The sequence below is a fragment of the Chelonoidis abingdonii genome, chromosome 1, assembly GCF_003597395.2.
Source record: "Chelonoidis abingdonii isolate Lonesome George chromosome 1, CheloAbing_2.0, whole genome shotgun sequence".
Lineage (NCBI taxonomy): Eukaryota > Metazoa > Chordata > Testudines > Testudinidae > Chelonoidis > Chelonoidis abingdonii.
Window position 1 is genome coordinate 270,808,832 of NC_133769.1, and position 21,199 is coordinate 270,830,030.

Here is a 21,199-nt window from a genome sequence, read left to right on the forward strand (position 1 = left end):
TGTGACTGCTTTAATTTAGTGTCTTGTTTTATGTCACATACCCACACTATGGCAATGGGAGCAAAAAATTCATTAAAGAAGTGTACAGGAATCACTTCACCCACACTTGAAATACAGCCACAGCACCTGTTAACAGTGCATAGCAGCATAACAACTGTTTAGGACAGGAAGTGTAGAATACCAAATACAGCTGAAACTGCGGTGGGAATTTATGTAGACGGAAGGTAATTACACAAAGTGGAATTTGGCCAAGACACTGAGAATGCAAAGTGCTATGGGGTTTGTGCAAATTGCCATGGGAACATTAATGATCGTAACTGAGCCAGTTCTTCATTTACAGTCCCTCAAAAAGACGGCCCATTCAATAGCACACTATCCCTTTGCTACATTGAGTTACAAGCAGCCACACAGTGCTCCCTAACTTGATGGCATCTCCTGTGTCACAGTACCCACTAATAACAGTGTTGTAAAAAAACAGGATGAGGCATCTCTTAAATCTTGGAAGAATGGATGAATTTTTCATTCCCTATTGTGATTTACTTTAGACTTATAATAGCACCTTTATTTTAGGTCAGTATTATGACAATGGAAGTAAGCCAATGTAACCTTCATTTTTTTAATTAGCATTTAACAAGAAGTGTGTCTTGTTCTTAGAAATATTTTCCCTCCATAAGGAAGAATAACCTTGAACAGAAGACAAAACTAAGCTAAGAGGAAAGGAAAATCAAATTAAAACAAAATATATTTATTTTATTTTAAATGCCTTTAAAATACACCGAATAAAAAGTTATTTCCCAGAAGCAAATACTGAATCATATCCTTATTTATAATCAAGCCCAAAGAGAATCTCTTTTCTCACACATGCTACCGACTATACCATGTGCTCATGTAAATTTATTGTCTATCCAAAGGGGAAATAAAAATACAACTAAAAAGCTGGCACAAGACAGATGGCCAGTTTCACTAATCTGACCTTATTTCTTCCAGACTAAATCTAGTGAACTGTTACTACAATGATCCACTATTCCTATAATTCTTAGACTTGAATATTTAGGTTAGAAATGCAAGCAAATCTGAATTACAAATTCCCCATTCTAATACATCAATGCTTTGTCATAAATTCTATTCCTAGACTCCAAGGGTGAAGAAGTTCTTAAATCATAAAAATCATAAGAGAAAGCTTTAAATTCATAAAACATTCAAACTTTGCCTCTGCAGAAAAGTGCATTTGGAACTTTTCATTAAGTGTACTTATATCTGAGTATAAAGTATGACAAATGCAAAGAATTCTTGCTGTAGCTGCCCCCATGACATCAGAAGACAAGATGGAGCACAAGCTTCATCTCTTGCTAATTAAACGAATCAATTAACAGACTATTGTTGCAAGTGTGTAACTGCTGTTCGACAATGGCAATAACAACCCCACAGGGAGGTCTTTTACTACATTAAAATGCTGTCCTCCACAACTCTATTTGATATTATTAGAAACAGTTATTTGCGTCTTGCTGTCATATTAGTAGCAAAGGCAAATTATGGAAATATGCAGACCAGAATGGTCCCAGTATGAGATCAGGTTTGGTTTTCAGCCTCCAAGGGAACAATTGCTGAAATTCCAAAGTTCCCTAAAGTTCTTTAATGGAACTGATAAATCTATCAGCACAGCATCCATTTAGATGCTAGGTAAGGGTCACATATTTGCATACTTTCCTGCTAAGCTGATACAATTCAACTAGATATATTATCATATTAAGTTTACCCTCCTGAGTTAAACCGATGGAGTTCAAAATTGTTTTCGATGGTTGTCATTAATCGCTGTTACATCTTAAAAGCTCACTTTGAAATCTAATTGTGCTGCTGTACCAAGGGTCATATTAACAGCATTCTTAATGTTAAATCTTGGTAAAATATGTTTATTTTACAGATATTATCACTGAAGCTTAGAAGACTAATGAGAAACAAAGTATATTTATTATCAATAAAAACTTAATTTAAAATGTACATTCTGAGACTTAAATTAGCTTTACTAACTTCATCATGCCTTTGTTTCATTAAGATCCCTAGTTAAGCTTCTCAGCCATATAAATTAATATCTCCTAAACAGCTCTTGGGTAAATGCCAAAACTGCAGCCATCAAAAAGCTGTTTAAAAATCGCAGGCTACACATATGTTTGCTTCTTTGACAGCAGGAATCTTCCTCAGAAAAGAAAGGCTGAACATTCACCATGATGTAATCATCTTAAGATGGCAGTATTCAATCACTATTTGTAGGTCTTAATCCAACCATAGGAAAATAATTGAACTACCTTTGGTAACCTGTTAATCTATCCTTCAAGCAGCCACCAAGTCCAAACCTTTGTCCTTGCCGCAGAAAGTATCAACAAGCTGAATAAGAGGCAGTCTAAATTTTTCAAGCAAAATACAGAAGAAGTTACAAAGTCCTGTTCGTTTTTCTGGAAGGCAAATGGTATCATTTGAGATATTCGAGTACTACAGTGCAATCCACCCTACAAATGCCATCATTGCATAGTCTCATTGGATGTTAAGCTTTCCTTTAAAAACACTGGCCAAGATTTAAATAATTGGGTGTTACTTAGGTTCTTAAGCCCTTATTTAGGTACCTAAGCAAGTGGTCTGATTTTCAGAGAGCACTGGGCACCTAGCAGGTCCACACAACTGAAACCAATGAGAGCTAATCAGTGCTCAGCACTTTTAAAAGTCAGGCCACTTATTCAGTAGCCTAAATAAGACTTTAGGTACCTAACTGCAGTAAACCCATTTATTAAAATCTTGGCCTAAAATGTTATTTTATTTATTTATTTTGGCCACTACAGAAGAGAGTCATCCCAAACCAAAGAGACTACTGCTTTGCATCGGTAACCTAACTTTTCAGGAGTCAACTGCAGCAACAAACCTGGAAACTTGCCCATTTCTGAGGCATGAACTTCAAAGACTAACTGGGACTATTTAAATGTTATAGCTAATAAACATAAATAATTTCTTGTGGATTTTTTTGTTTGTTTTTTTTAAACAAAGACAACTAAACGCAAAAAAAAAAACACATTTTTTTTTATTTACTTTTTTTTTTTGAGATTCCAGCTGGGATTTTTAAAAGTGTCTAAGTGACTTACAAACAAAGTCCAATTGACATTCAGAGAGACATGTATTCTGAAATTACTTAAGCACATTTAGAAATCCCAACTCCAATGTATATCTTAATGCGTTATTACACTTTAAAACTGTTCAATGTGACTGAAAGGGAAATCTCAATGTGGTAATCACTCCCTGCCCTCGGCAGCATCCAGGGACATTCTGTGGAGAGACAGTAGGCCAGAGGATGCTCATCATCATATTCAAAAGGAATGCACAAAAAAATAACATTTCCTGAGGCAATTATTAACTTCCCCTGGAATCCCTTCTGCACTGTGTAACTCCCCTGCCAGAAATCACACTGGAGCAATGCTGCCAGGTGCTCTGGAGCCAGGGAAAGAAAAAGGGTGATTCCCATGATTGCTATGACTTCAGATAAATTCAATTCACATTAGCAAGGATCCCGAGTGATCTTCAGACTCTAGAGACCATACCCACTGCTTACTCTGGAAGAGCAAACTTTGACTCCTGATGGGGGCAAAACTCAATGAGAGGTACTTTGTGAAAACAAAACAAAAAAAAAGAACTGTGGAAAACCAGAGTAGAGTTTGCAAGATTAAAATGTGTGAGACATTTTTTTCTGTGCTATTAATACTGTCTACACATCCCATTAGATATAATATCTGTAGCTTTTCCAGGCTTCAAAATCACTTTTGAAAGTCCATACAGGCCTTCATAGCTAAAGTTTCAGTAGCGCTATATATTGAAAAACAAGCATGTTCAGAATTGGACTGATCTGTAACGGTGAAAGAAGCAGGTTATTAAACATTTGCCATTGCAACCTAAGTCACAGTGTCATACAGTGGAAGCTTCACATTCTCTACCGCTATTTAATTGTACCATGCAAGGATGCAAGAGGGAGAAGACAGAGGAAAGAAACTGACTACACATTGTCGACTTTAGAATTTTCAAGCAATTTATAAGCATTGGCAATGGTACAGGAAGGGTGTCTGAGAAGTGAGCACATATTAATGCAAGTCCATTACTAGGAAAAACAAACTGAAGAAAAATGTTCTTGTATTCCTAGCTGTAATTTATAACTAGTTCACAGATTTACTGTAGGTCAACAAAATGACAAAGTATTCAATAAATCAGGTAACAGGATGTGATGGTTTGGTGAATTTTTCTATGTAAAACTTATGAATTCTGATAGAATTATACATAGAGTTCGTAAAATCAAACCAGCAATGAGTATTGAAGCAGCTACTTGCTAGCAAAGATTGATCAAGTATATCACAAACCCTGTCTGGAAGTCAGTACAAGACAATCAAAAAATTGCTAACATTGTTCTATCAGGGCTGAGTTGTTCAATCAGGATGTTAAAGGAAGCTGGTTTTCCCAGACTGCCTGCAGGGGATAGGGTTGGAGCAATGGAAACTCCCTAGCAGAAAAGTAGGAACAGAGAAAAAGCTGTTATGAGCTGCTGTTAAAAAACGGACATGTGGGGAAACCTTGTTACCACTGGTTCTGAACAATCTAAGGGGAGATTTTTGCAGAGGAGACAGAGAGACTCTGAGGCTGAAAAGGAGGGAGTGATGGTACAGGAGGGGGTACTGGGACCCCTAAGAGGACAGCCAGCCCCCAAAAGGTGGTGAGATACCAGAGAAGGGATTTGTGTGCCAGTTGTGTTCTTTTTCCACAGATATGTAGATTTCGCTCTTGTGCTTTCTCTATGAGCAAAAGTACCCGTGTTTAAAAATTCCTCCACAGAGTCTCTGTGTTGTTTACCCTGTCCCATTGTCCCAGAAGAAAGACAGTAAACCAGAGGGTCAAAAGCTTTGGTAGAACTCTGGGAGAGTGTACCAGCTGCCGGGGAGGCTTGGGAGAACCAGCACTAATTTCAGGGCCTGGGCAACTGGATTGCCCCTGCCAAGAAGGGTATCAAACACAGTGTCTATACCTGGAGTATGTGCCTAGAGGTCCAGAGACAGAGATGATGGATGCCTCAACTCTGCCCAGCCCCAAGAGCATGTGGGATACAATGTTTGGGTCCAGAAGGACTCACCAGGGTTGTAACATAGGATATCAAAAGTTATGTGAGGTAATAATCTCTGCCAAGATTTTCAATAAGAAGAACTTAAAGCTAGGCACTTATATCTATATTTATGGCCCTGCCTGCTTTCAAAAGTACTCAGAAGCCAACAGCTCCGACTGAGGTCAGCAGAAGATAATTGGTGCTCAGCACTTTTTGATTTCAGGCACATGCCTAAATAAGGGGTTAGGAGCCTAACTTTAGATGTCCTATTCTTGAAAATCTTCAACTTATTGGATAAAAAATAGAAACAATGTCTTGTGAGATAACTGAGAAAGAGTTGTCTCCTGGTTTCCTTGTATTCCCTCCATCTGTCTCTATACATCTATTGTTTCTTGTTTTAAACTTATATTTTAAGCTTTTCAGGCCTTTTTCATTCTGTGTTTGTACAGCACCTAGCACAATGGGGCCCTGGTCCATGACTAGGGCTCCTTGGTGTTCCTGTTATACTACTCCTGCTAATAACAACAGCAATGCATAAACTGTCTAATGCTACTATGAACTAACAAAAGAGAAAAAAGAACAGGAGTACTTGTGGCACCTTAGAGACTAACAAATTTATTTCAGCATGAGCTTTCGTGAGCTACAGCTCACTTCTTCGGATGCACAGAACGGAACACACAGACAGGAGATATCATACATAGCAGCAAACATGAAAAGGTGGAAGATATGCATACCAACAGAAGGTCCAGTCATTGAGAGAGCATCACAGCGGAGAAAAAACTTTTGATGTGATAATTAAGATGACCCATAGAAGGTTGAGGAGACTGAACATAGGGAAATAGATTCAATAGTGTAATGACCACACCATTCCCATCCTGTTTAAGCCGGAGTATGATCTAATTCATATAAGAGGTTCAGCAGTCCTCTTGGAGTCTGTTTTTCAAGTCTTTTTGTTGTCAAAATGCACCTCAATCTGCACTGAGTGGTTTAGAGAGGTTGAAGTGTCTCCATTGGTTTTTGAATGTTATACTGATGTCCATTATTCTGCGCAAGACGTCCGTTGGCCAAGTACATGGCAGGAGCATGTGCTGGCACATGAGCATATATCAGCTGGTAGTGCAGGTGAAGACCCTGATGGCGTGGCTATGGTGATTAGGGCTATGATGATGTCACTTGAACAGATAGGGACAGAGTGGCATTGGGCTTGCAGGAAGTTCGCTGGTAGTGTGTATCGTTGCATGGGGTGCCGTGCCGTGAATATTTGCTTCAGGTTGGGAGGCCGTCATAAGCGAGAGGCTGCCCTCCCAAGATCTGCAGAGTGAAGACATCTTAAGGTAGGTTGTAGATCTTGATGTGCGCGGAGAGGTTGAGGGCTGGAGTGATGGCAGTGCGTGCGTTATTTCTTTGTGGCCGTCCTGTAGTAGGTGCTCTGAGTACTCTTCGGCTTGTCAAGTCTGTTTTTCATTCAGCGAGGGTGTTAGTTTAAGAAGCTTGTGAAGAGATCTGTAGGTTTACTCGTCTGAGGGATGGAGCAATACGGTTGTACTTAGAGCCGGCTGTAGACAATGGATGTGGTGGTCCTGGATGAAGCTGGAGGCATGTATGTAAGTATAGCGGTCAGTGGGTTTCCAGTATAGGTGTGTTTATGTGACAATCACTGTATTAGCAACGTAGTGCTAGAAAAAGGACCTGCTTTGTGGAATTGGGTCTGGCTGAGGTTGATGGTGGGCTGGAAATTGTTAAAATCACGATGGAATTCCTCGAGGGCTTCTTTTCCATGAATCCAGATGATCAAGATGTCATCAATGTAGTGCAAGTAGAGTAGGGACGTTAGGGAGCGAGAGCTAAGGAAGCATTGTTCTAAGTCAGCCATAAAGACGTTGGCATACTGTGGGGCCACGCGAGTATCCATAGTAGTGCCGCTGACTTGAAGGTATATATTGTCCCCAAATGTGAAAAAGTTGTGGGTGAGGACAAAGTCACAAAGTTCATTTAACTGTAACAAAAGAGAGAATCCCAAATAACAAAGAATTTCTAGTCATGTCCAGGAACAGGAAACATTACTAAAGACCTACATAAAACCTCTCAATTATGTCAACACTGTGGAATTCAAACTCGTGATCCCTACTTCATTTGGAAACAGTAGCACGACTTTTTCCATTTTCATTTTAAAAACAGCAAAAACAAATACCTTTGCTGCTACTTAACAGAAAATCTTCACAAGTTTACTATACATTATGCTTTAATATACATATTAAAGCTTTTTATTTAATTGCAAGTCTTTCTGTTGAAGTGTACATTCCCCTGTCTGTTAACTAACTACATGGGATGCCAATGAGGTTTCTAATAGAGAAGCACTGTCTGCTTCTCTTCAGTGTCTGTACGCGGCTCAAAGAAGTTGAGACTCATCTCTTATCAAAAACCAGTAGCAAAACTGCTGTTGCTGTCTAATGTCAGGAAATCAAATGAATTATTTTATCTAAGCTGATGCCCTCATGACAAGCTGGATAACTGTGCTCCCAATCAGCCAGTTCTAAAAACATGTGCTGATGAAAAGGTATGTGGGGCATGTGCTAAGTAGCACCACGCTGCTTGTCAGCATTGAAACTCGTGATGAATTTGCATACGCATGAAACTGAGAATGCTTGCTTGAGGCTAGTTTTTCTTCTCTCAACAGAAAATATTAAAATCAAATATAAATTGTTTTTCTAACCAGTTTCTACAGTGATGTACAGCATATGCAAGCAGAATACTGAGAAATCTAAATGTCATATCACCAAATAGTTCCTTCAAGCATTTAGTGCAGGGGTAGACAACCTATGGCACACGTGCCTAAGGCAGCAGGCGAGCTGATTTTCAGTGGCACTCACACTGCCCGGGCCCTGGCCATTGGTCCAGGGGCTCTGCATTTTAATTTAATTGTAAATGAAGCTTCTTAAACATTTGAAAAACCTTATTTAATTTACTTACAACAATAGTTTAGTTATATATTATAGACTTACAGAAAGAGATCTTCTAAAAACGTTAAAATGTATTACTGGCACGCAAAGCCTTAAATTAGAGTGAATAAATGAAGACTCAGCACACCATTTCTGAAAGGTTGCCGACCCCCGCTTTAGTGTTATGAGGGGAAAAACCGCACTGCCAACCTTATAATGCATTGACTAGCCTTCTGTCTGTTAGTAATGGGCATGGTAGTACATACATATTGAAGTTCCCAAAAAGAGGTTCCAAGGGCGGAGAAAGGGGTCCTCTTTTCTGGCTTTGGAGTTATATTTTTATTAGTTATTATTATTGATATGACAGCAATTCTCCAAAAGCACTAATCCATATCAGCCCTTCCCCCTGTGCTAGATGCTGCATCAATACACAGGAAGATGCTGTTCTTGGCCCAACGCTTGTAATCTGAAGAGAAACTCAGATACATGGTAGAGGAAAGGGATGAAATATAACTCAGAGTGACAGCAGACAAACTTCATGGCAGTTCTGATTTTTTTAATCTCTCCCCCTCTATTGAGTAGTAGGTTGGGGTGCAGGGGAGGCCGGAGGGGATTATTTAACAAGAGCAAAGGAGTGGGGAAGGAAGATGATAAGGAGAGCAGAACAGAGAGGAGCAGAGACACCAGGGAGAGTGAGGCCAGGTCTACACTACGAGATTAAATCGATTTTAGATACGCAATTTCAGCTACGAGAATAGCGTAGCTGAAATCGAATATCTAAAATCGATATACTCACCCGTCTTCACCGCGCGGGATCGATCTGCGCGGCTCGCTGTGTCGAATCCGGAAGTCCGGTCGTCTAGCTGGAGTTCCGGAATCGATCTAAGCACGCTCTGGGATCGAGATATCGCGTCCAGACCAGACGCGATATTTCGATCCCCGAGCAATCGATTTTAACGCGCCGATCCGGCGCGTAGTCTAGACGTGGCCTGAGACAAGCAATGGGGAGGACTTTGAGGGAGAAGGGAAGTCAGAGCAAAGAGCCAATCTGAAAAAGAGAGAACATCCAGAATTCTCTTACCTAACCCTGCATCCCTCCAACCTTTACCTACTGTACCTCAGGGATACTAACCTCTTCTGTTGCAAGGAATTATCAATTCTGCTTCCAAATACTGAAAAGATCTTACAGGTAGCTTAGAAAGCAGACTTAGAAAAAGGCTCATCTCCATTACCATTTCTCTAATCTACTGATTAAAATTCTCTCTTTAGGTTCAACCGATAAGAAACATGTTAAGACTAGTCTGTATTACATCATTTACATTAAGTGCCTGACAGTGCACACTAAGTGCTCTTCTTCTCTCCTCCCCTTCTCCAAAAACATATTCTGGTGTTTTTTTACCTTCTTCATTAAATCATTATTAGGTTTTCTGAACAGATGCAGATTCGATAAAGCAGTGTGAGCTAATCAATATTAGTTTTAGTTAAGATAGTAATCATCAGCAATAGAGAATTAAACAAATGACTGTAAGATCCTATTTGTTTTACTCTCAATGTCTTAAAGCTAAAAGGTATCAAGACTGTAAGCTTTCTAGGGTACAGACTGCCTTTTTCCTGTGTGTTTGTACAGCCCATAGCACAATGAGGTACTGGTGTAACACTGGGGTTCCTGGAAATACCACAATACAAATTAATAATAATAGTAATTAATAATAAAAGCACACACTTGCATCCCACTTAAAAAAAAAAAAAAAAAAGAACGTCATTAATCACAGAATTGACCAGTACCTTCCAAAGTTTGGTGATGCTCAGAAATATGGTTTTGATTAAACCCTATTTTGACTTTTTACTATTAACTGACCAAGATGTGTTAGTATTCTTATGCAAGAGTCTCAATAATTATTTTTTCCTGCTTTGAGACTATCAGACCAGCCATGTAACAGCGGCCTTTCCTGCAAAGCAAGTGACCAGTGTAGGGTGACCAGACAGCAAATGTGAAAAATTGGGACAGGGTTGGGGGGTAATAGGAAAAAGACCCAAAAATTGGGACTGTCCCTATAAAATTGGGACATCTGGTAACCCTTGACCAGTGCCAAAGCCCATCATCATAAATAGGACAGTGTTCACTGATTGTTAAGCATCAATAATGTGGTTGGTAATGAATGAGACCCAAGTAAAAGCACAATCCTTGAGCAGAAGTTATTACAGCAGTTTATTTTTTTTTTTAATCTGTTCAAAGCTTTAAGTTTAAAATTAACCTGGAAAAATACAATTAGAGCCCTTTAAGTATCACTTTAACCACATGACTGACAAAATTAAGATACCGTTTCAATAAGAATTAAGATACTATTTCGACATAGAGAATGTAGACTTAGAAGCATCTATCACTTAACACACAATTTTGTTTTTCCATCTTACACGAGTACTCAAGATACACGAAAGGATCTGTCCGATTGCTTAGTTCTCCCAAAGTGGAGACCTGGCTATGATTCTTAGTCTATTATTCTGCAGGCCAGCAAGAACTGAGGGAGAGCTGTGGAAATAGCTCTCAGCTCCTCAGGGTAGTGAGACAATGAGGATAGAGGCAGCGCTTTGCATCGTCCATTAAAAGAGCTATTCTCATCTAGTCCTCCTTAGCTGGGAGAATGGCTACTACAATGCCTTGAGGATGAGCAGTATAGAGTGAAAGAAATTGACCCTGGGCTCAGACACAGATGTACAGAACACCAATGGATGAGCAGGGAGTGGAAGGAGAGAAATCAGATTTCAGTCCATTTCATCTGAATATATTCCAATAGATTACAAGCTTAAAATCTCCTATGTTTTACAAGTTTATCTTCATTTATACCTTACTCTTTTAGGGACCAAAAAGTTAGACTCATATCAAGTGAAATGTGGAATGTAAACGTTTTGTAGCATTCACTGAAAGATAGCTCTGCTTCCATCCAGTTTGAAATACCTGGAATGAGGATTTTATGTATCCTATACTTTGAAGCAAACACACGCTAAAACAGATACTGACAAAATTCATGAACACAGGTGTGTGTGCAGTCATTATCAACTGCCTATTTTTTGTTAAGTTATATTTCAATACAAACATAATGTAGTATAGTATATCTTGAATACTTACCACTGTGCCCAGAAACTGAATGCTTATGTTTCCAGCTGCATCTCGAGAGAGGCACTGAAAGAAACAGGTGTAAAAACTAATTAGGAGCTTTCTCAGTAAGTTGAAGCAGTGCTATTTTCTTCTTGTAAGGTCTGCAGGAAATAACCAAAATGTTGGTAGATATATTACATATACACAAAATAAGCATAATGTAAAAATGTATTTAAGAGTTTCAGTGCTAAGAAGTTGATTCATAATTAGGCTCAAATGCTAGTTTTTGCTTTAACAGATTCTAACAAATTTACTTTGAAGAGTACTGAAAACAAATGTTCTACGTACAATAAAGAATGTGTGTGTTTTCAGGGAGATGGACGTTATGATATGTAAGAACAATACAACAGTGAAACAGATGACATAGGGAGGTTGTGGAAGCTCCTTCACTGGAAGTTTTCAAAAGGAGACTGAATAGCCATCTCTCTTAGACAGTTCAGACATAACAAATCCTGCATCTTGGCAGGGGGTTAGACTAGATGACTCCTGTGGTCCTTTCTAACCCTATGGTTCTATGACTTACTAGGACTTTTCCACCTCTAAGGTCTGTGATTCTATGGCACATGTACATCTGTATTCTCACTTCATGTACTCCATATTATCTCAACTCTATAAATGTTAAGCACGTCACTTATTCTAAAGAGACATTTTCATCTCCTCTTTGTGACAGGGTGCTGTAAAATGCATGCACACAATGCTCCTCCTTTGAAAACAGAAAAAAAAATTGTGAAACACTTGGTTATCTATTGGGCTTGGGGCTGTTGGCTCAAGTCCCTGACCAATCATAGAGCATAATGTCATTAAGCCACTAGCCAGTGCAAAAGGAAGCACATTATTGGTTATACATGATATTACCTATAACCTAAACACAGGAAATATACAAGAAGTTACTGCTCCTTTTGAGTCTTTTCCTCCTTCAGTTCAAAAGCTGTTCACAGCACACACGTTTCACAGAGAAATTCTACATTAGACCAAACTGTTATATTTTACACTATATTTCTAAAGCATTTTCATGGGAAGAAGCATTTTGACTTAACTTTTCAAATTTACCTGTAAAATAAGTGAATATGTACTCCTCTGACTTACAGAAGATAAAATTTAATGCAATTAGCTGGACTATTTAATATAAATTACATTGTCAGAATACTAATTCTCCGATTTGCTCTGTGATATCTCTATTTTCTCTCACAGATGTCAAATTACTGTATGCATAGGCCCTCACACAGCATATGTGGTTAAGAGCTTTGCTGAATGAAGACCAAAGTCAAAAAGTGTAAATACACAGTATAGCTCTAAATTTAAAGAGAGAGATAAATATCTATACAATATGCCCTGTGTGTCGGTATGTATGGAAGCATATACAATCTATTACAAAGATAGGTATAAATGCAAACTAACATTAGTACTTTCAGATTTTAAAGACAGTTACAATAAAGTGACAAAATGTTACACAACAGTAGTACTAAGTTAAATGCTGTCCTTTTCTGACAATGTGGCATGTTTTGCAGCTATATTTTATATATATATAAGCAATAGCTTTCCTATCATAGCCTAAACTTCCATTTTTTTATTTTTTTTACTAACAGGTCATATATTGACACTGCAATCTGTACAATCATATGAAAACAAAGAAGGATGTGCCAAGTCCTGTCATATTTCAACAATAATGATTAATGGAAAATGGAAAATATGGAAAATAAAATTTGATACAAAACCTGACGTTTACTTTTATAAAGGAAACAGGAATATATACTTTTCCCACAGTCTAGGATAAACACAATCAGGTTCTGGAAACTGCAAAGAAGAACAAAGTACCGACAGTCTACAATGAATGAACTGTATGCCAAAACAAACAAGTACTGACCACTTGATAAGCTGTCAGAAAATGGCAAGTTGAAAAAAAAAACAAAAAAACCCCCAAACCATAAGGGACTTAATTTCTTTTTTTCCTGGAATGCCCTCGCCCTCATTACAGTGCTGTCACTTACTGTGCTGCCCTTTTATCCCCTTGCTGCCCTTTTATGTCCTTGAAGAGGCCATTAACAATAATTTCATAGCCTGATAAAATTTCCATTTTTTTGGCTAATCTCCCCATCACTCTCATTTCATAGAGGAAACAAAGCAAACCAAAAAAATTGTTTCTGTTTTTTCTTTAAACACTTTCAAAGCAATAGCTTAGTATTGTGAATGGACTTGTGGGTTTTAATAGCTATCGATGAGATCCTAGAAACCTCTCCTCATGTAGGTAGTCTTTACTCATATGAGCAGTCCTTTTGTTTCCAATGAGACTACTCACATGTAAGATCTCCTTGCATGCTAGATGATTTGAAAAATCAGATTCAAAGAATGCAAGGACTTCACCACACTTTCAAGTAACTAAAATGCTTGTTCATGTGATAACTGTTGAGTCATCTAGAAAATAAATTCAGAAACATGTAGATCAGAATCTACAACCTAAAACCAAATACATATTTATACCCAAAAGTTGTCTTCCATTACCACAGTATCATGGCTAAGAAGATAAATACCCTATTCCTTAGCCTGTCATTGTTGAAAGGGCATAAGCATTGCAGGACGATAAGCCCCCATTGCACCTGCGGACACTGTCTCCAATATGTGGTACAGTACTCAGTCTTCAATGGTATCAAGAGTTCACTGCAAGCACTAAAATCAATCCCTCAAATTAACAGAGTGAGGAGAAAAAAGTCAGGGTGAGGGAAGGAGAGGAAAATTAAAAAAAAACAGAGGGGGAAAAAGAATTTTTTTTTTTAATATGCCCAGAAGGAAAAAGTGGATAGACTCTCCAAATCAACCATATGTTACCAAGACCAAAAAGAAAACTGCCAGGCTTTTGAACACCATATTACAAAAGAAGTCAGCACATTATCATAATTAATATTTCAAATTACAGTTGTAAATAAATCTCAGCTGTTAAATGTGATTAGATTTTTTTTAAAGCACATCAAAAGGAGTTATTTCTGTTCTACTGGTGGGCTTGTTACTGAGATCTGTAAATGCAATTGATGTTTTCAGGAAAATGAAAGAAGATGGTTAACAGTTTCTCTTATTTTCTACCTTTTTAGAAAAAGAATATACCAGTCTCTACCTATTCTAATTTGTATATTTACATGAACTATACATTCTAATACATGGTTTCATATTATGTGTGATAACAGGGAAGTAATCAAATGCAAGTAACCAGAAAGAACAGCTAATACCTGCAACATGTAAAAACCTTTTTTAAAGTAATTTGCAAAATATGTACTTAGAGGTCTGAAGCAGAAAATAATAAATGCAAAGTATATTTCTACCGTTTTCACAAAGCTTAAATAATATTTTTTTTTCCTGTGAAAATTGTAACATTACGTTATATGTGTGAATCATAGGATTTTTTAAAATAATTTATATTCTTTTTGATTGAATTAATACAGGTTGAGAGATTCTAATTTAACAAAATCCCATTTAAACTATAATTTTTTCTCATGCGAACTCAGGTGGCAGACAGCTAAACTCAAAATTGTAGAAAATATGAATTGACTTTAAAAAACATGTAAATTCTAAAAGCCATCAAATTCACACACGATTAATATTATATACATGTGGTTTTGTGTATGTTATGCTGTATGTATATATTTATATTTACACATAAATATAACACGTACATTCAGGATATGATCTGTATAAACAAAGTATATAACTAGGAAGTGTAAATCCATGTGCATATATCTACATGTAAGTACAGACATGGGTGCAATCACACATATCTGCATGATTATATGCAATAATGCAATCATTTCACAAGGAATCAATTCAATCTGGTGTTTCCCACTAAATTACAAGAGGTTTGTGTGACACTACTCCAAATTCTTCTGCTTTGCCACAGAAAATTAGTTCCACTTAGTTGGGTATCAATGAGCTATTCAGTGTATGTGCAGTAGGGTTACAATCAGCTTAGGACTCAAGCCTGCAATGGATAAGTATCTTTAGATAAAAATGAAATTGAGAAACAAGCTATAAAAGAGGGATGAGGAAAGGAAAACCCCCCAAAATACAAAGCATGAGAGAGAGAGAGGCAGACACACCACACCAATACAGACAGGATTAGACGGGAAGAAGATCTCAAGGTATTTGCCAGAAGTGTTCAGATACTCTTGGATCTGCAGATTACCTGCTGTGAGCAGGTGGAGAGAAGAAATGACTGCAAACAAAGAAACTGAAACAGACCAATAGCAGTTGCTTTGCTTAAAAATGAACAGTTAATGTGTCAAGTCAAAACGAATATTCACTAACAAGAAAAAAGATATTAAAGCCTAGCAAACAAATATCTTGTGATACTGAAAACTACTTCATTTGCTCAAGGTAAGATGAAGAATACTTGGGTTTTTAAAAATATGTAAATATGGTACCAAGGCAAAAACAGTGGGGTAAAATGTATTAAAATATACAGAATAAAAACATACAAAAAGTACCTAAAAATAATTACAGTAATATCACAACCCATGTGAATACTCTGAACACATTTTAAATACCGCAACAAAAATTTTTTAAAAAGTGGCCATTACTTTAGAGTGGATCCATGTGTTTACCAACTTGACACACTAAGGAACTGATTTTCAGAGATGCCAAAGCACCTGATTTATCATGTTGGGAACCCAAACGCCGATTCACTCAAAATTAGTAGACACTTTAGATAATTTAACCTATGAAAATATGGGCTATACCTACATGTGATTTATTTCTAAAATAGAGGAATGGAAAAAATCAGTATTTCAAAATTTGCAAAATTTCCCCAAATTTCTTCCTTCCCAGTTTTCTTCCCCACCTGGACACCCTGAAGATACCCCACTCACCCCCAAGATTCACACGGACCTCAAAGATCTGCTGAAGGCAACAAGCGTCTGTGAAGAAGCTCCTTGACTCCACACATGCCTGTCCTACCTCTGTTCCCTGCAGAAGACTTGCATTAAGGAACTTGACTAACCAGGGCTGTGCCTGGAAGAGCTGGTAAGAGTTCCACAGTGCAGAAGAGGAAATTGCATAAATTACTGCAGATTAGAGCCACAGTAACTTATTCAGCAAGTTGTGTGTGCTTCAGGAATCTGGATCCCAGGAGGTGGGCCACCCAGCCTTGCCTCCTGACACTTCAGAGTTGAAATGTTGATTAATATGTACAGCCAACTGATTGACTACACTTGTGGTTCATAATTAAAAATGTTCAACAGCCTAGCCAAAGTTTAGCCAGATTTATTGTCTAAAGGCAAAACAGTACAATAACCAAAGGAGATACACATACCCTTATTCTGGGAAGCAATTCTTATTTTACACAGAACGTGCGCTTTGAAGATACACCCCAAAACTACCTCTTTATATCATGACTGTTTACAAGTTAAAAAGCACTTTCTCCATCACCTAAGATCTAACTCATTGGTTCCTTAACTTGTTGTTCTGTAGCATTCCTTATCTCTGTTTTGGATATCACATTCCAAACCAGTCAGGCACAGTGGCATATCCCAACCTGTGCTAAGATATACCATTCATGTATCTTCCTATTTGCTAATGCCAAAGCTGACTTCAGCTTTGGGAAATATTGTAGGTACACCTGTAGCTGAGATAGATGTATTCGTTCCCTGTAGATGCAGTCTTCCAGGTAACCTTCTGGATGGACAGTAGCCTACTTATCAAATATTGCAGTGTCAGGATCTAATATCAGTACAAACACTGTAAAAGAAATCTACACAGAACTCAATGCTGAGAACAACTGTTTGGAAGAACATTTGTCTCGATTAGGATGCGATGTCACTGACCCCAAATTATGAACTGTACTAAGTGGAATTTGCGTACACCATTTAATTCATTGCCAATTTACAATAGCCTCTGTTATGCACTGGGGACAATACCATTTAGCCAATTATATGTAATATTAGGTAAATTTCCTCTTTTCAATAGTCCCTAATGAACTGGTTATGGTAGTTAACATAAGGCCCATAAATAGCGCACATAATTAATTAGTCAATTTTTACTTGTTTGATTAAATAGTTTAGCAAAGTCTTCTTGATTAGCTATCGGGTCTTGTGCATGTTCCTGATAAAAAGTTATTAGCCCACCTCATGCCTTTGCAGTTTTGTTTTCTCTAAATCATGCTATTATGTTAAATCCCAATAGAATAGTATGAGACAAGATGGGTGAGATACTACCTTTTACTGGACCAACTTCTGTCAGTGAGAGAGAAGCTTTCAAGTTTTCCCAGACCTCTTCTACACCTCACCCACCTTGTCTCTAATATCCTGGGACCAACACTGCATAACAGAATAGTTGGTTAACAAGCTTTGGAAACCCTATCACAAATTTTCATATGCTGGGATGCCTTGTATTTTTAAACTGTCATGCAGTGCAGACAATACACCACTGTGCAATCCTACACCTCAGGATCATCACCCTGGCACCAGTTGGGGCTGAATACAAACCCTCTTAAACTATTCTTTCTCCATCTTAGCTGTCCCCCTTCTTTCTCCCATATTACCTTATTGCATTTTACTTTATTGTGGTATCTTTATTTCTGCTCTCTGTTCATACTCTCATAGACTTTACGGTCAGAAGGGACCATTATGATCATCTAGTCTGACCTCCTGCACAATGCAGGCCACAGAATCTCACCCACCCACTCCTGTAACAAACCTTATCCTATGTCTGAGTTATTGAAATCCTCAAATCGTGGTTTGAAGACTTCAAGTTGCAGGGAATCCTCCAGCAAGTGGCCCATGCCTCATGCTGCAGAGGAAAGCGAAAAACCTTCAGGGCCTCTGCCAATCTGCCCTGGAGGAAAATTTCTTCCCGACCCCAAATAGGACAATCAGTTAAATCCTGAGCATGTGGGCAAGACCCACCAGCCAGCACCCAGGAAAGAATTCTCTGTAGTAACTCAGATCCCACCGCATCTAACAACCCATCCTCACACTGGAGAATGTATGTGTCAGGGGAGAAGCTCTCTTATGATTATGATGCCCATCAACTAGTTGAATGTAACGCTTGAGTATAAATATTCTTTTGGTGTTTGAGCGTGAACTTTTTCCTTACAACCATTCATACAAAGTATTCTGAGTCATTAGGATTTGTAACTCCTCTGAAGAAAATTATGATGCTATGGTATTGTGATAGCTAATACTTTTAAATTAACCTTTTGGATAGTAAAGGCTTTTGTCAGATGAAGAAGCTGAGAGCTAAATTGAAAAAGGTGACTGCAGATGTGAACTTATTGCAGGAGACTTAGCTCATTAAAAAGGCAAACCAACTCCATAGGGACTGGGTGAGCAGAGTAATTAACTCTTCCTTTCAGGAAGAGAGGAATGGCCATTCCTTTTCCTAATATATTAAGAGTACAGGATGTTTGGTGTCCTTAATTCCTTCTTGGTCAAGATGGTCATTTATAAGGCAACAGTGATTTATAACCTTATGGTCTTTGGTAATTTGGATTCCCCAGCTCCCTCCCTACCACACAATCCATCCATATCATCAACATGGAAGTTGAGTCAGCCATAAGATAGAGTGATTGCAAACTAGCTGCTGACCCATTATTAGATCAGTCATGACCTCTGGAGACCTCTCTGCCATTGCTAAGGTAGTCTTACGGCTAGAGATCTCTGACACAGTGGTGAAAGATATGTGGTACTTTTTCAGTCTCTGTATCAGAGATTACATGTTTGTCTTTCTTGCTGACCATATGTATATGCAAGACTAACTTTTTAAAAAGTAACTTTAGCAACTCTGGTAGACTCCATGAGAAATGTCAGCACAGCTATAATAGCAGAATCTGATTATGCTCCCATTTGACCGGATGCCACAGTGATGAGCACCATGATAAGAAAAAAGAGATTAATCTAATCCAATATTTAATATCTGGTTATTAAATGACTTCCCTTTCCCCTTTGCTTTTAGAAGCAAAGGAAGTCTCAGTCCCTTCTCAGACCACCCACTTGCAAACGATGAGATAGTATGCTGATAGTATCAATTTTACTGCATGGGGAAAAAAAAAATCTTTCACCAGCTCAGATGAGCCAATTATCTAACAAACTGAAGCAGATAATTCAGGTGTTTGCAAGTGCACCTACTTGCTTACTGCTATTATATATGCAGTGAAACTATTTACATACAGGCTCTAAACTCTAACGCATGCTGAGGAGGCTTCAGAATCTCTCTAAGGGTGGCTTCTCTCTTCCTGTTTGTGGGGTCTCTCAAGAAGAAATCCCCTTCAGCAGTTTTTGACTGGGATGTCACTGTGGCATCAATTTTAGGGAGCTCGAAAAGTATCTGTGTTCTAGAACCCTGTAGAGCTTCCAGATTTGCTAAGCCTTTACCAAGAATGTTTCACTCCCCTCTAAAGATCTCTTTGAAGACAAAATGAAATGCTTGCCAAATTCTAGTTTTGGTGAAAGATTTTCCCTTGCCTTTAGATATTTGTTAGTTGCTCAGCCCCAATGGCAGCACCTCTGAAAGAATGCCAGACGTCTTTGCCCTGTGACTCAACTGTCCACTTAAGAACCTGGGATGAGACCACCCTTGGTGGTGGAAAGGACAATGAAGTTTAGGTATTGGGGAGTGGAATTTTGGCCTCAAACCCGAAGAGTCATTGTTGGTCCATTTTGGAGAGAGCCAAGAGGAACAATGACACTTGTCCTTTTGGAGCTATCTCCTGAAAAGTCTTTATTGATGTACGGGGCAGAGAGGGAAATGAAGAGGCCCGAGCAATCTGTCCATTCTCAGAGCTCTCTCTCTTTGCTCAGCCTTGAAATTATCCTGTCTGAGCTCCCTTTATGTGGCTCCTGAGAGAAATTTTTCACAGATGGAGCACATCATCTTTAGTTTGCCCTGTTTAGCCTGCTCTAGACTTTGCAAGTTGGTCAATCGACGGGTCAAATAATGTAACTTGACACCTGCTATTTGAAAGTAATCAAATATTGTCAAATATTCCAGCAAGAATGTCATGATGTAGGTGTCATAAAGCATTGGATTAAAAGAAAAAATGAATAAACAGCCTTATCCAAAAAGAAATACAATTTAAACATTTTAGCAAACTACACACATGTAAATACAAAAACAAGAACAACATATAAGCTATTTGTCTTTTCTACTTTGTATTACAACTTGGAAATAGAAGATTGGAAAGCTGAGATAGAGAGATACTCTCAGAGCGAGAGATGAACAGAGCGAGACAAAGAACAGCACACCCAGAAGACTTCCCCCGCTTTTGAGATTTGAAAAAATTGTTTCTGTTGGTCCTCTGGTCAGGTGTTCTGTTTCCTTTTGTCTAACCCTTTACAGAAATAAGCCATTAAACCTTACGCTGACCTGTTAGCCGACACCCCCTCCCGAAATCACCGACAGTGGGAAACGTCACTTGGGGATTTCTTCCGAGAACTTTAAGAATAAACAGATTAAGACTAACACATGCACTTTACATATGAGCCTAGCGGGGAGGTAGCTAATCCTACACAATGCAAATTTTAACAATTTTATAGCCTGACAAGGTTTTAACCAGTTGTATCTGGGAAACCGTTACGGGAGAAGGCATCAGCTACTTGTTTTAGAAAGCCCCCGAAATGTGTTGAATTTAAAATTAATAAATTTTGGGAGCTAAACTCCAACGAAGAAGTTTTTTTGTTTCCCTGGCAATGGTATGAAGCCAGCTTTAGTGCAGCATGGTCAGTTGTAGCTGGAACCGCCGCCCCAAACGTATGGGCGTAGCTTTTGCAGGGCCGTACACAATGTGCATAGCATTTCTTTTTACTGACGACCAGTGACTTTTTCTCTCAGTTTTCTGCTGAGAAACACGACAGGCTGGAAGTTGTGAATCCGTCCTTCCTGTCATGAGCCTGCTCCTACACCCACGCTTAGAATGTCATTCGGTGCGCGTTCTAGGAATGGTCTCTGGTCAACGTCCGGGCCCTTAGCACCCCAGGTCAGCTGAACTGAGCATAAACCGCCTTA

At 38.5% G+C, this 21,199-nt stretch overlaps 1 protein-coding gene across 4 annotated transcripts in view; it reads right to left on the bottom strand.

Moving 5' to 3' along the window:
• Positions 1-21,199, bottom strand: part of PCCA (propionyl-CoA carboxylase subunit alpha) — a 477,837-nt gene that overhangs the window by 96,234 nt on the left and 360,404 nt on the right. For all 4 annotated transcript variants that reach the window (XM_075061511.1, XM_075061508.1, XM_075061510.1 and 1 more), the window contains one exon: positions 11,189-11,242. In XM_075061511.1, the coding sequence (XP_074917612.1) occupies positions 11,189-11,242 (54 nt within the window). The remainder of the gene's footprint in view (positions 1-11,188; positions 11,243-21,199) is intronic.